The sequence below is a fragment of the Rutidosis leptorrhynchoides genome, chromosome 7 (assembly GCF_046630445.1).
Source record: "Rutidosis leptorrhynchoides isolate AG116_Rl617_1_P2 chromosome 7, CSIRO_AGI_Rlap_v1, whole genome shotgun sequence".
Taxonomy (NCBI): domain Eukaryota; kingdom Viridiplantae; phylum Streptophyta; class Magnoliopsida; order Asterales; family Asteraceae; genus Rutidosis; species Rutidosis leptorrhynchoides.
In genome coordinates, this window is record NC_092339.1 from 21,751,269 (window position 1) to 21,767,705 (window position 16,437).

Below are 16,437 nucleotides of genomic sequence, written 5' to 3' on the forward strand. Positions count from 1 at the left end.
CAAACCTGGTTCATGTCAATATCACAATTCAATCTTTACAAAATACTAATTTGATCATAACTAGGGCTCCGGGAATCGAAACGACATGAATCCGGTGTCTAAAATTAATGTCTTGATGAGAGGAACTCATCTAAATAGTTTATTTTAACATTTATATCAGTCACAAACTCATAATACACGAATTAGCTGCTGTCCAGAATTTTACAAACCGAAAATATGTGATTTTGAGTACATCTATGCATACAAACATCATTACAATAATCCACAAACATCATACTACTAAATAAACATCAAAATATAGAAAATAATTGAAAAAAATGAAAGTTCTAGGGTTAGGGTTTATACCCTAATTGAGAAACAATCTATGTAATCGCGTAGAGAACGAAGAGAGGAACGCGTTTATACTAATCAATCCTTGATCCAAGCTTTAATTTTTGATGATGATGGTGATATTGGTGGTGGATGGCAACAGCACAAAGAGGGAGAGGGAGGAGAGAGCACCAAAGTTTTAGGTTTTGTAATTTTTGGAGTTAAAAGATAAAATGAGGTGTTTTGAAAAAAGAGAGGGGGTATACCCCCTTTGGTTCGGACGATCCAAGGGAGTAGGGTGGGCCCCACTAGCCCATCTCACTTAATATATAATTCCTGATGGCCCGAAAGCCCGAACGAGTCCCGAAACGCGAAAACGCACTTACGCGATTAAAAATCCGGAAAGATAACAAACGCGCGACGAAAAATAAATATAAATACACTATATAATAATATGATCTTAAAATATCATATTTAAAATATTTAGGATTTAAATGTCCCAAAAACTCGACCGTTGGTTTGAAAACCAAAAAGATTCGCCGGATGGAAATTCGCGAGACGTAGAAACGTATAAATTTAAAATATGAATATAAATATTCACATAACACACAATAATTAATACATATATATTATTACAAAAATAATAATATAGGTCATAGAAATGACGTGGCACACTAACAGTTAACGGCCGTTAAATAATTAACTGAAAAAGATAACGGAAAAAGTAGGGTCGTGACATATACTGAGAAAACTTGTAATTTACGTTTTGTGAATCGTACCTTTGTCAAAATATAGTCTTAAATCATCCATAAACTATACCACTCGAGGTATAACTTATACATTTGAGTGTTTTGGTCATTTACTTCTGTAAATCATCGTCTCGCTATTGGTTAATATATATATATATATATATATATATATATATATATATATATATATATATATATATATAATACATACATTTTCATTTTGAAATAGTGTTTACTGTAGCAATTTACTGTAGCAAAGTCAATTTCACTGTAGCAAATAGTGGTTTTCAAAAACACTGTAGCATTTTGGGTACTGTAGCAATTTGAAAATACTGTAGCAAATTAGTGTTTTACTGGTTCATCTTAAACGCTTTAGTTAACTTATCTAAATATCAATCGAATCAATAAACGAATGTTACTATCGTTTACTAAATAACTTGAAATTATATATATGTATATATCTTTTTAATATACATAAATCAGTTTTTAAATACACATTGGAAGTTATTTATAAATAAATTTTAATAATAAATATTTCAACTTATCATATATATTCAAATAGATATTTAAACCAATAAGTTTAATGTACGGTATCAAACAATTAATACATTGTTACCTTTTCAAGTTATAGTATATATGTATCTATTTACATATAATTGTTCGCGAATCGTCGAAAACAACTGAAGGGTATTTAAATATATAAAAGTAGTTCAAAAATTTTGAGATTCAACTTCATAGACTTTGCTTATCGTATCGGAAACGTTAAATCATTTAAAGATAAAGTTTAAATTTGGTCAAAAATTTCCGGGTTGTCACACATACCATTTGGACTTTGCAACGCCCCTGCAACCTTTCAAAGGTGCATGATGGCGATTTTTCACGACATGATAGAAGAATGCATGGAAGTTTTCATGGATGACTTTTCAGTCTTCGGTGATACTTTTGAAACATGTCTAGTTAATCTTGAACGAATGCTAATTAGATGCGAACAATCAAATCTAGTTCTTAATTGGGAGAAATGACATTTCATGGTTAAAGAAGGCATCGTTCTTGGTCGTAAGATTTCAAAGGAAGGAATTGAAGTGGATAGAGCTAAAGTAGATGTAATTGCTAAACTTCCACATCCCACCAATGTTAGAGGAGTTAGGAGTTTTCTAGGGCATGCCGGTTTTTACAGACGTTTCAAAAAAGATTTTTCTAAAATTGCCACTCCTATGAATAAACTCCTATAAAAGGATGCTCCATTCATCTTTTCAGATGAATACATCAAATCTTTTAATATTCTTAAAGAAAAACTCACTAATGCGCCGATCATGATAACTCCAAATTGGAATCTACCGTTTGAACTAATGTGCGATGCAAGTGATTTTGCAACGGGAGCCGTTTTAGGACAAATGATTGAAAAACAATCTCAACCTATTTATTATGCTAGTAAGATGTTACAAAGAGCACAAACGAATTACATAACTACTGAAAAAGAACTCCTTGCTATTGTCTTTGCTTTTGACAAATTTCGTTCATATCTCGTTCTAGCTAAAACGGTGGTCTATACCGACCATTCTGTTCTTAGATACCTATTTTCGAAACAAGATGCCAAACCACGATTAATCCGTTGGATCTTACTCTTACAAGAGTTTGATATTGAAATCCGAGATAAAAAGGGAGCAGAAAATCTCGCAGCTGATCATCTTTCTCGTCTTGAAAATCCTGAATTAGAAGTTCTAAATGAATCGGCCATACAAGATAACTTTCCTGATGAATATCTTTTGAAGATAGATTATAATGAAATTCCATGGTTTGCAGACTATGCAAACTACTTAGTATGTGGATTCCTTGAAAAAGGGTTGTTGTACCAAAAACGAAAGAAATTCTTTAGTGATATAAAACATTATTTCTGGGAAGATCCACATTTGTTTAAAAGTTGTCCCGATGGAATAATACGCCGATGCGTATTCGGAGATGAAGCAAGTCAAATCTTAAACCATTGTCACACAGGACCAACAGGAGGGCATTATGGGCCTCAACTCACAGCAAGAAAAGTTTACAGCGCTGGATTCTATTGGCCTACAATTTTCAAAGACGCACACCTTCTTTGCAAATCATGTGATGCATGTCGAAGGGCCGGAAAAATAAGTCAACGTGATGAAATGTCACAAAATGTCATTCAAGTATGTGAAGTATTTGACATTTGAGGTGTTGACTTTATGGGTCCATTTCCAAAATCTTATAATAATCTCTACATTCTCGTTGCCATTGATTATGTATCTAAATGGGCAGAAGCACAAGCTCTTCCAACTAACGATGCACGAGTTGTAGTCAACTTTTTAAAACGTCTTTTTGCAAGGTTTGGAACACCGAAAGCTTTAATAAGTGATCGGGGTACTCATTTTTGTAATAATCAACTTGAAAAAGTTCTTAAAAGATATGGAGTAACTCATAAAATCTCAACCGCTTATCATCCACAAACAAGTGGACAAGTTGAAAATACCAACCGAGCATTAAAACGTATTCTAGAGAAAACTGTAGGATCAAATCCAAAGGAATGGTCCATGAAATTGGAGGATGCACTCTGGGCTTTTAGAACAGCCTATAAAACTCCAATTGGAACCACACCTTTTAGACTCGTTTACGGAAAAGCATGTCACCTTCCAGTAGAAATTGAACACAAAGCATTTTGGGCTTTGAAGACATGTAATCTTGATTTACATGAAGCTGGACGTCTACGGTTAAGTCAACTAAACGAATTAGAAGAATTAAGACATGAAGCATACGGAAATTCGTTAATCTATAAAGAAAGAACGAAGAAATGGCATGATAAAAGAATCAGAAGTTCAAAAGAATTTAAAGAAGGAGACAGAGTTCTTTTTTTCAATTCACGATTCAAGCTATTTCCTGGAAAATTGAAATCAAGATGGTCTGGACCATTCATAGTCAAAAGAGTTTTCCCGTACGGAACAGTAGAACTAATAAATTCAAATGGAATTGAATTTAAGGTTAATGGTCACAGAGTTAAACATTACATAGATAATCCAATGGAAGTTGAAGATGAAGTTAATCACAATTTCGACACCATAACTAACTAAGTGTGGGAAGGTTCTAATCTTTTTAGGGTAATATATATTTCTGTTAGAGTTAGATATTCTGTTTTCGTGTAAGTTCTCGAGAATGGAATCCGAATGGTCTTTCCCTAGCAGACCCTAAAGAACTAGTCTTCTCCCCTCCATTCTGAATTTTTATTTATTTTTTAGGTTTTACGAGATGAAGAATTCCTTTGATCTGAACCATGGTCTAATGCTACACGTTATGATTACTAAACGTAATAATGACACACTTCTGAGTGAACTGGTATCCTTCATAAGAGGCAAAATGGACGGAGTAAGAAAAGAACTCAGGAAAGATCATCATAAGATACATTTTGGTAAAGGAAAATCAAAATCCGCAACAAAAAGAAGAGCACGACATCTTGAAAGATGTTATAAATGCTGAAAATGGTCACGCGAAGGTAAATGTTCAAATAATCAAACATATTCAAATACCGAATCTGTTACTCTATGCAGAGAAGGACCGTTTATATGTTTAGAAGAAAAGATATTGAAGAATCGAGGTTACGCTTATGTAGCTATGGAAAATCAAATCACACGACTCTCATATGAGTCGGCTAAAGCAGGTCTCTGAGAATTCTTTCTCACAGGTAAGTATGTACAGTTTTTATTTTTATTTTTATTGCTTTTAACCTTTTGATAATAAACGCTGAATCGTTCGCTATAAAGTATTAAATTGGTATTCAATAAAATTAGGTATGCGTAATCGAAATTATTGATATCATACAAAAATTTATTACATCACTGCGAAATTTACCATTTATTCTTAAGGTATAAATATCTTTAATCAATCAACCCAAAATATTTCAAAAATTCGTCAGGAGTAAAACTAGGTTATGGAACCGAAATTACTTTACCGAAAAGAGTGGCGTATATTTTTGATAATACTTGATTGATTAAAGTGGGATAAAAGACAAACAGATTTTTTTTATTTTTAATTTTTACCATGTTTTTTTTTTAAATTAATATATAAATATTAAATTATTAATGTAAATCTTTAAAATCAATATATTTAAGATTGTAAATATTTGAAAAATTAATATTTTTAATATAAGTTTGTATGTATAAAAACAAAAATATAATATAAATTTGGTGTAAATTTTTAATTTTAATAATATGAATTTTTAATTTTATGCATTTTAAATTTAAGTTTGGTGTGAATTTAAATTTTTTTTTAATTTATTTCACTAAGTTAAAAATATGATTTTTAAAATTCGTCGTAAGTTGAAAACTAGGTCGTTGAACCGAAATTGCTTTACCCGAGGGCGGGACGAGAACTTTTATTATCATTATTTTTAATCTTATTGAATTAAAGTATGCCAAAAACATTTAAAAAACTCAAAAATCTTTGCTTTAAAAACGACGCTTAAAAAGTAACAAATTTTAAAACTTTGTTGAGAGACGGACAACGATCATAAAATTTATTGATTTATGTTTTAAAAGTATAAGGTTTTTATATAAAAAAAAAAAAAAAACAGACCCCATGCGATCGCATGGGGTTCCTTCACAAAATCCATGCGGTCGCATGGAGTGAAAAAACTGGGCAGATCATATACTCAGTCGAGCTTTCTGCTCTTCACAAACACACACACATACAAGAACCTACTCCCAAACACACTCAAAAATTCGCAATTTTTAACCAAATTTCACCAAATTTCTCACAAAACTTCGCTACAATCATGCCTAGGTTCGGATTTTTTAGCAAGAAGGTAAAAATTACACCCTTAAACTCTTAAATTTCTTAATTTTTGTGATAATTACCAATATTTTACCTAATTTGATTTTGTTAATTTCTAGTGTAATTAGAGTTAAATTGTTAGTATATTATGCATGTATAACCTAGATTGATGCTATTTAACATGATTTGAAGCCAAAAACTTCAAATTTTTTAGAAATCTAGGGTTTGTGTTCTTGAGCAATTTGGGGCTTTTTGATATAAACAGGTTATGGCCGATTTTTGTCATGAATTATTGCTAAATTAAGTAGTGTAACATGTTTAGGTAGCTAAATGATCCAAACTTTGATCCTAAACATGATTTTTGAGAATTAAAGTGGACTTTTTAGGTCTAAAATTCATGAACTTGATTAAATTGATGTAAATGCCATTTGAAACTTGTTTAATTGCTAGTAATGTTTGTTTTAACATGTTATTTGAGTTGAATGCTTATGAACTTTGTAAACATTTTCGTATATGCTTATTTGAAAAAGTGTAGAATTGTGAAAATTGTGAAAATGTGTATAAGTTTAATTTTGATTGAACATATTATTGTAATTGTTTCAAGTTGTTATTTTGCTAACACTAATGCATATTTGAATGCACAAATTTTGTTTTTAATGTGTTTTGCAGAAAGATACCTATACTGATGGTGCATCATCATCATCTAGGCAACCTGCTCCAGAACCTGAACCAGAAATGCAATATGAGCCACAATATGAACCGGAGCAACAACAGGAACAACAACAACAACCTGATCAACACGTACCATATTATGATCCGTAGCAAGAATATGTTAATGCCTACGTACAATTTCCAATTCATCCGATAATAGCACACCTAACGATTCATGAAGAACAGTTGCATCCTAATTTGAGATTTGATCGAAGTTGGAGAGATTACCCGACGTATCAAAGTAACAAATTTAAACTGATACTGAAAAATGTAGAAGTACCGAGGGTAATCGATTGGGAGCCTTTGGAAAGGGTCCAACTAGTTAACTCAGTTAGGCAGCATCTGATCCAAAGGTATGGCAGCTCTTCTTTTCCCGATTGGGAACGTTTATTCACCATTCGTAGGCATGTATATAAAGAGTGGTGCTTTGAGCTTATGAGTATGTTTCACTTAATGCAGATGTAAATAGGTTAGATGATAGAAGTTTTCTTAGATTTATACTTGGCCGTAGGATGTACAGGATGTCCATGCTGGACATGGCCAGGGCTTTACAGATTTACACTCCTGGTGAATTACTACTACCCGATTGTACAAATTTGATTTATCATAGAGAGCGGGTAGATAGGAATTTTGACACGAACGCCATCTGGAGGTGTATGTCAAATTATAATGTTTTTTCACTGGGAGGAAGACATTCCTATTTAGATATTAACAAAGCAGAGCTACGTATTATACATAGATTTTTAGCTAATTCGATTACACAAAGAGGTAAAAACAAGGAGAAGATGACCTTACACGACTTATTTTACCTTAAGTGTATTCGAAACACTAGAAGCTTTGTTAATATCCCCTACTGTGTTGGTTTTTATCTATCCAAAGTGGTAGCAGGAATACAGGAAGGGAAAAAATAGGAGGAGGTATTTTTGTTACTCTCATTGGAGAGTATTTGGGTGTAGATAGGGATCAAGGGGGTCTACTTATGGTATGTAAGGAACAAGATGATACTTTAGGATTGAAGGTCTATCAGGGTGCTAAGGTATTAAGAGCAGACGCAATCAGGCAGCACCATATGATGGTAATCATCCACAGGTAGAGAGAGGTCCAGATGAGAAAATGGAGGAAGCAGATGACATTAGGGATGTCATTAGGGAGGCTATGACTGACGTCTACCAGTGTATAGATGAGGTAGAAATGACAAAAGAGGATAGACATAGTCGATACGAGCAGTGGCACGCCCAGGATGTGTACGAACATTCTAAGCAACGACAGCATGATAGATGGTACTATCATCAGCATCAGATCATGAGCCAGCTATCACCTCAGGATCACTACGTACCGACCCGACCTGCTTACTATCCTCCACACCAGCCCGATATGCGACCACCATCTACTCTCTACGACCCTAACCAGACCTATCAGTACACCTATAACAAACCATGGAACCCGCCCGATGACATGAACTGGAACCCCTATCCAAATTGATATAGTTCCCGTTGGTGATTTTTATCTTTTTATTATTTTTATTTACTTATGTTTAAAACATATGATATTGTGATACTTTAATGTAATGTTTAATATTTTTATTATTTTGTACTAATATTTCATATTTAATTTGAAAGTGGGATGTTAAGTCCCATTTCAAATTACCATGCATGTTATTATTTGTATGTATGTATTTTGTCAATTGTACACAACAGGGTAAAACAGCGCATTTTCAAAGACTGGCATTAAGTTCAGCAAAAGCTACTAATTTTGACGACAAAACAAAAAACAAATGTGATGTAACAACAAGACGGAATGAACAAATGATGTGCACCATTTATCATTCAGCAAACAAACGCCAATATGTTTGGAAACTTTGGTAAAATTTAATCATTTTTCTACGCTAATCACCCTCAATAATTTAAATTGTTACTGATTTCTTGCAAATGAGGGCATTGCAAGATCTTAAGTGTGGGAAGGGGTTAAATTCTTTCGGATTTTTAAAAAAATTTAGACTTATACACTTGGTTACCATTAAAAATACTAGTAACGCAGTAGTTGTATTAGAATCTAGTGCTCTCTGATAATAAAGAACAACCCTAGTCTTATATACTGACTACCCAATTCTAGTAAAAATTTTCAAAATTTTTAATTAAATGAACTCAAAATCATGTTTATACATATTTATGAGCGATAAAACTAGGTGTTAACACCGAAATTATTGTTACCTCGTAAAGGACATAAATTGAGAAACAACTTAAAATGTTAGAATTCATTTAAAATGGAATAAAGGACAATAAAAAGGCAAAGAAAGAAAAATAAAAGCCAAGTGTGAGAAAAATTTACCAAGTTATTTAAAACATATATCACATATTTTTGTACAAATAATTGAAGATACTTTTGTATTGGACAAAATTAACCGTTTTACCAGGTAAATTGTAATATATTTGAAAGAAAGATGGATCTACACGATGAATCAATTCCATCATTAAAAGGAAGTAAAGTCTTCCGAAAAAGACACGCGCTTCTTGATTTAGGTCAGGAAGTTGTCATCCAGACCAGTTGTAGAGTCTACGAAAAATCTTGAAAAATTTTCTCGAAAATCAACTGGAAATCCACGGACCTCAGCATCAAATAGGGTCACCAAGTGGTCAGACTTATCCTAACCATGAGAGGATCTGTCTCGTACAATGGGGGGCACCGTGCAAATTAGCTTATAAGACTAATGAATCAGATCCCCAGAAAGGATAATCTCCTTAAAGATCAAAAATCAGCTTTTAAGACTGATATTACTCAATCCTTGAGATTGACCTTAAAGATTGAGAATTCAAACTCATGGAATTCGATGATATCTAAACTCGAGCTTGAACGAGAAAATATTTTGATAAAATTACAAACCGATTTGTTTTCTAAAAATCCATTTTTAATGCGTTCATTACCATTGAACGTAAAATCCTAGGAATTCACCTTAAATTCATTAGGTCACCTGAACCAAATCGGGTGTCAACCGTAAGAACGGTGGTTGCAGAGCATGGTCAAAGACAGGACTTTGTGCCAGACCAAAAAACTATAGGGTGATCTTTACTATTGCTCCTACAAAGGATAGTAATTGCATCCGACACGTTATAGACCATAATTAAAAGCATGTCACGGGACATTGCCTTAACAGTTGCTTGTTCAACGCTTTCCTTTACAACCGGACGTTAGTTTATCGAAAGGTAATATACGGAGCAAGTATACTGGACGTAGGGATGGCAATGGATCGGATATGGATCGGGTGAGGCCGTATCCATATCCATATCCATTTATTTTTTTTAGTTTTCATCTATCCATATCCATATCCGTCGGGTGAAGCGGGTTAATGGATAATTATCCATATCCGTTTAAATTTATCTTATTTTTAACAATTATAAGCGGTGGTTCATTATATATGATCAAAAGTAATATTTTTTAATAGTTTATGCGACCGAAAGTCACATTTTTACTAATCTATATAACAAATATTCAATAAATAGCTTATTAAATGTGTAAAGATATCGACATGTAAGTTGGATACTTTTAATTACATGAAATCACATTTAAACCACCAAAGTACGATAAATACATTTAAATTAAACAAAACAAAATATAAGAATAAAGTTATATTTTTAGAGAAAATATAACGAAAGATGAATATGAATATAATTAATGAAATATCACTACATAAATGATACTAATTTGAGTGATAAATTTATATATTTAGTTATTTCGGGTGGAAGCGGGTTCATCCATGGATGAAATTTTTACGTCCATATCCATATCCATATCCATTTAAATCGTCCATATCCACGAATAATCAGGTGGATCGGATGGATATCCACTTGATCGAATATCCATTGCCATCCCTAACTGGACGTGTTACTTTCCCAATACAAGGTTAGCAAGTGGGTGACACAAAACAAAAATGTTTTGAGCTAAAATTTTCAAATCTGAAACCCACGAAACCCACAAAAATAATTTGCAAACACCGGTGAAGGGTTATTTCGGAAAACTTATCTAGGGTAAAAGCTAGATTAAATTTTCAAAAGATCAAATGTTTTCATAAAGATCCAATTTCCTTAAGGATCTAAATTTTCATAGTCATATGAGACTGTAAACCACAACGTTACTATCATTGTTCATACCGTCGTATAGAAATCACTGATGTACAAAGTGTGAAGAATAAAGAAGTGATTCTAGTATTTTTATTTTAAGACTATATTGCTTGAGGACAAGCAACGCTCAAGTGTGAGAATATTTGATAATGCTAAAAACGAACATATATTTCATAACATTATCCCTCAAGAAAGACAAGCTTTTAGTTAGAATTGTTCTATTTATAAGTAATATTCGTTTAAATAATAAAAGGTGAAGACAAAAGACAGATTCGACGAATTGAAGACGCAAATGACCAAAAAGCTCAAAAGTACAAAGTACAATTAAAGTGGTTCAATTTATTGATGAGAAACGTCTCAAAATTACAAGAGTACAAGACGCAAAAAGCAAAGTACAAGATATTAAATAGTACGCAAGGACGTTCGAAAATCCGGAATCGGGACCAGAGTCAACTCTCAAAGCTCGACGCAACGGACTAAAAATTACAAGTCAACTATGCACATGAATATAATATAATATATAATTAATTCTTAAAATTATATATATTATATTATATATAAAACCGTAGGCAAACAAGAAAACAAACGAATGTGATCTGGAATCCCAGGCCATGCGATCGCATGGCCAGCAAGACCAATTTCCATGCGATCGCATGGCAGCAGAAACCTAGCCACATCTATAAATTTCAGCATTTTCGAACGAAATTAACACATCTTTTTCTCTTCTCTATCTCTCAACGTAATATATATATATATATATATATATATATATATATATATATATATATATATATATATATATATATATATATATATATATATATATATATATATATATATATATATATATATATATATATATATATATTATAATTTTAATTTTAATTTTAATTTTAATTTTAATAATAAGGGTATGTTAGCGAATGTTGTAAGTGTTTAAGTCGAAATTCTGTCCGTGTAACGCTACGCTATTATTAATCATTGTAAGTTATGTTCAACCTTTTTAAATTAATGTCTCGTAGCTAAGTTATTATTATGCTTATTTAAATTGAAGTAATCATGATGTTGGGCTAAATATTAAAGACGGGGTAATTGGGCTTTGTACCATAATTGGGGTTTGGACAAAAGAACGACACTTGTAGAAATTAGACTATGGGCTATTAATGGGCTTTATATTTATTTAATTAAATGATAGTTTGTTAATTTAATATAAAGATTTACAATTGGACGTACATATAAATAACCATATACACTCGATCGACACGATGGGCTAGATATTTATAAGTACTAATAATCGTTCATTTAACCGGACACGAGAATGGATTAATAGTCAATGGACTTATTAAAACAGGGGTGAATTACATACAAGGAAAATTGGTGTAATTATAGTTTAAGTCCCCAATTAGTTGAAATATTTGACTTCGGATATAAGAATAATTTGACGAGGACACTCGCACTTTATATTTATGACTGATGGACTGTTATGGACAAAAACCAGATGGACATATTGAATAATCCAGGACAAAGGACAATTAATCCATGGTAATAAACTAAAATCAACACGTCAAACATCATGATTACGGAAGTTTAAATAAGCATAATTCATTTATTTAATATTTAATTGCACTTTTAATTATCGCACTTTAATTTATTGTCATTTTAATTATCGTACTTTTTAATTATCGCAATTTTATTTATCGTACTTTTATTTATCGCACTTTTATTTATCGCAATTTCATTATCGTTATTTACTTTACGCTTAAAATTAAGTTATATTTATTTTTAATATTTTACATTAGGTTTTAACTGCAACTTAAGTTTTAAAATCGACAAAACGGTCATTAAACGGTAAAAATCCCCTTTTATAATAATAAAACTACTTATTTATATATATATTTATATACAAATATAGTTTTTAAAAATATAGCGTTAAACTTGGCTAGCTCCCTATGGAACGAACCAGACTTACTAAAAATTACACTACTGTACGATTAGGTACACTGCCTATAAGTGTTGTAGCAAGGTTTAAGTATATCGACTCTATAATTAAATAAATAACTTGTGTAAAATTGTATCGTATTTAATAGTATTTTGTAGTAAATATATAACTATTTCGTATACACCTCTACGCACATCATATAATAATTATTAATTTGAGGGTCATCGTAGAATATTTTCAAAGATCGGGGTTAACGAAGTCAAAAAAATAATTTAAGGTCACCTTAGTACAAAGTTCAGGGACTAGCGACAAAATGTTGTCTAAACTAAAGGGCAATATAAGAACTTTGTAGGTGACTTACTGACTTTACTTCAGTCAACTAAACTAAAATGCTTAAAATCCAAGCGTGACTATTTCTTAACAGAGTTCTTTGATTCACTCATCGATTTGTATTTTTCACTTGAAAAAAAAAAATTTGAAATCGCAAAACCCTAAAAACTATGGCAAGCTCTGCGGCGGTGAATTTAGAGGATGTTCAATCGGTAGATCTAATGACGGAACTTCTCCGCCGTATGAAATGTTCTACTAAACCTGACAAACGCCTCATTCTCGTCGGTAAAAATTACCTCTTTTTCCTCTTCCAGTTCATACACATGCATAGATATATAAGTATTTATCTCTCTGAATTTTGTTTTACAAAGTCTTTGAAATTGCTCAGATCCGATGTAATTTTATTTATATATGTAAGATTTATTGGATTTCTGTATTAAAATTGCTGCATGTATGCAATATTATTGAAATTGGAGGATTATGGAATTTAAAGTTTAGAATCTTTTGAAATGATTCAATGATTAGCTTGGTATATTTTCAATTTTACATGTTAAGATGAGGGAAGTGATTGTGGACATGTCATAGAATGGTAACTGAATGGGATAAGAAACAAAAGGTGCATACTTTGTTAGCTTGTTATTTGTGTTGGGTGAATTTTTATATGTACTAAGGTTAAATGTGATGCAAGTGACTTGCTTTCTTTTGTGGTTATTGGAATGTTATCTTCTGTCAACCTTATTTAGGGATTAGATTTTTTATATATTGCTCATATTCATTAGCTACAGAAATCCCAATAAGCATATTGCTTATGAGTCTTGACTCCTTCTACATCATGCTTGGCTTTAACTTTTAAATGGAACTGGTCATAATCGGCTGAACGTCGTCAAGTTCTTAAGTTAATGTTCTATTTCGGATTTGTGGAATCGTTATTGGTTAAGCAATATACCAAGCTTTTGCAACTATGCAGAACAATTGTTTATTTTAAGGTTCTGAGTTGAATGGTGGTTCTTTTTTAGTTTGTGAATGCTTTAAATCTGCTTTACTAAAATATGTCATATTTTGCAGGACCCCCTGGATCTGGAAAAGGCACACAGTCACCTATAATTAAAGATGAATACTGTTTGTGCCACTTGGCTACTGGTGATATGCTAAGAGCTGCTGTTGCTGCTAAAACCCCTCTTGGAATCAAGGCGAAAGAGGCTATGGACAATGTATATATTTGCTATTCTATTTGCTATATGTAAATATATCAATATGTATAATGTTTATTTTTTTTAAAAATAAATCTATTTCGCCATTCTCATTCTCTGTATTTTCTTAGGGACAACTTGTGTCGGATGACTTAGTTGTGGGGATAATTGATGATGCATTGAAGAAGCCTTCATGTCAAAAAGGCTTCATTCTTGATGGCTTTCCAAGGACAGTTGTTCAGGCAGAAAAGGTATTTGCTTTCTTTGCATCCAAATGCTTGCTTTTTTCCTACTTATGTCACACATCATTGTTTTGAATGTGCTTATATGATTCTTTTTACACAGCTCGATGAGATGCTCGAAAAGAGAGGGGCTAAAGTTGACAAGGTGCTTAACTTTGCAATAGATGATGCAATCTTAGAGGAAAGAATTACTGGTCGTTGGGTCCATCTACCTAGTGGTCGAAGTTACCACTCAAAATTTGCTCCCCCTAAAGTTCCTGGCAGAGATGATGTATGATTCTCATGTTCTATATGTTCGAATAGTAATTTATTGTGTTGATGCTTCAAATTCCAGTCTTATAGATTGACTTTTTCGATTTTGTCTTCCTAGAAATTCTTTTGGTCTTCAACTGATTTTCTGTTACTGTTATGCAACTATATTGAAGTCATGTCTTATTTGTCCTAATGACATTCAATTTTCCCTTGTACGTTTCTTAATTTGTTGAAGGTCACTGGAGAACCTTTAGTTCAACGTAAGGATGACACCGCAGCTGTTCTCAAGTCAAGACTTGAAGCGTTCCATAAACAAACTGAGCCGGTATTCCTTCTTTCCAATTGCTCTTCGCTAGTGCCAAGAGTTGCATATTAAGATTAAATATAAATATGTATAATAATTATAGGAATTGGGATAGTTTTTCAAACCCACCTCTTTTAACGGGTTTGAAAAACTCCTTTGTTATAAGGGTTTAATTCTCATTTTTGAATTCCCATAGACATTGTGCAAACACTATCTATGATTCCTCTTCTCATTCCCTTAAACCCTCCGAACAAACACCCCCTGAATGGCTGAATGACATTGCTTACTTTAGTTTTCTAATTCCATGTGTAATGTCCTTTTATTAATCTTGAATTGGTTGAATTTTGGAATAAACTAGATTATTATCTTAGCAAAAATGCTATAAAAGATCTTTATCAATTTTTTTTAATAAAAAATTAGAAGAATTGGACAAAATAAGTTGTAGATCAGAACCTGTTATGACATTTTTCACACAAATTAAAGTTACCATTTTGACCAGAGCTCGATATGTTATGTTTTACCCAACCCGTGGCTTTGTAGCCATTTGTTTTGACACAGCTACATTATTTACTCTCTTCAACATTCATGACATGTTTTGTTGAGATGTAGTGCTATTTGGTTTGTATTTGTAGGTTATTGATTACTACAACAAGAAGAACATTGTTGCAAACCTTCATGCAGAAAAACCACCAAAAGAGGTCACAGTTGAGGTCCAGAAAGTGCTATCATAATTTATAAGACCACACCATGTCCATTATCAGTTTACTGCTGGTATTGGATCAGATGTTTGCAGACTTGGGTCTTTTTTCCCTTTTACTTTTTTGGTTTTTTTTATATTTGAATTTGAACTCATAAATGTTGTATCATGAGATCAAGGACATGCAGGAATTAACTTAACCATCGGCATCGCCCCTTTTTAGCCATTTTACCGAGTCCACAAATAAACATAAAGGCACCATAGATGCACAATTGCTTGTTGCAGAAGTACTTTACGATTTAGTTTTAAAGTTATCGTTTAACAATATGTTCATGTCATGAGTTACATTAATCTTTAGACATCATGTCAAATAACAAGAGCAATTTAATGGATCAGTGACATGCACATAAAATTGGTTATCATAATCTTATGCATTCTCATCTTAGACATTACACCTGTTCTTGTTAATCATAAATCGGGCATTGCCCTTCCAGATTTATCTAATATTTTGATATTTTTGCATGCACGTCTGCACTTCGTTTATGCAAAACTAGGGTGTGTTTCTATTTTTGGGACTTATAGGTGCTTAAGTTTCTAGACTCGTTGAAAGATTATTAATCCACAACATAGTAGATATGCTTACATATATATATTGATATATTCAGATTCTGATGTCGTCAGAGTGTGCTCCCAACGGTGACATACTTCCTCCCCAGGACTAGCTGCCGCATCAGCACTTCTTTACCAAGAATAACCCATGACTAAACACTACCAAACACACTTTATAATAAAAATTGGAACTCACTATATTAATTAATTA

At 32.3% G+C, this 16,437-nt stretch overlaps 1 protein-coding gene across 1 annotated transcript; it reads left to right on the forward strand.

Annotated features, from left to right (window-relative positions):
• The first annotated feature begins 13,046 nt into the window (after positions 1 to 13,046).
• Positions 13,047 to 15,820, forward strand: LOC139857652 (adenylate kinase 4). The gene is made up of 6 exons (XM_071846472.1): positions 13,047 to 13,217; positions 13,998 to 14,143; positions 14,254 to 14,373; positions 14,468 to 14,635; positions 14,852 to 14,941; positions 15,553 to 15,820. The coding sequence occupies exons 1-6, from the start codon at positions 13,103 to 13,105 to the stop codon at positions 15,649 to 15,651; spliced, it is 738 nt and encodes a 245-aa protein (XP_071702573.1). The 5' UTR covers positions 13,047 to 13,102; the 3' UTR covers positions 15,652 to 15,820.
• Positions 15,821 to 16,437: the final 617 nt, after the last annotated feature.

Coding starts and splice junctions, on each gene's coding strand:
- LOC139857652 (XM_071846472.1), top strand. CDS start 13,103: ATGGCAAGCTCTGCGGCGGTGAATTTAGAGGATGTTCAATCGGTAGAT. Junction 14,636..14,851: donor AAGTTCCTGGCAGAGATGAT/GTATGATTCTCA, acceptor AATTTGTTGAAG/GTCACTGGAGAACCTTTAGT. Junction 14,942..15,552: donor TCCATAAACAAACTGAGCCG/GTATTCCTTCTT, acceptor TTGTATTTGTAG/GTTATTGATTACTACAACAA.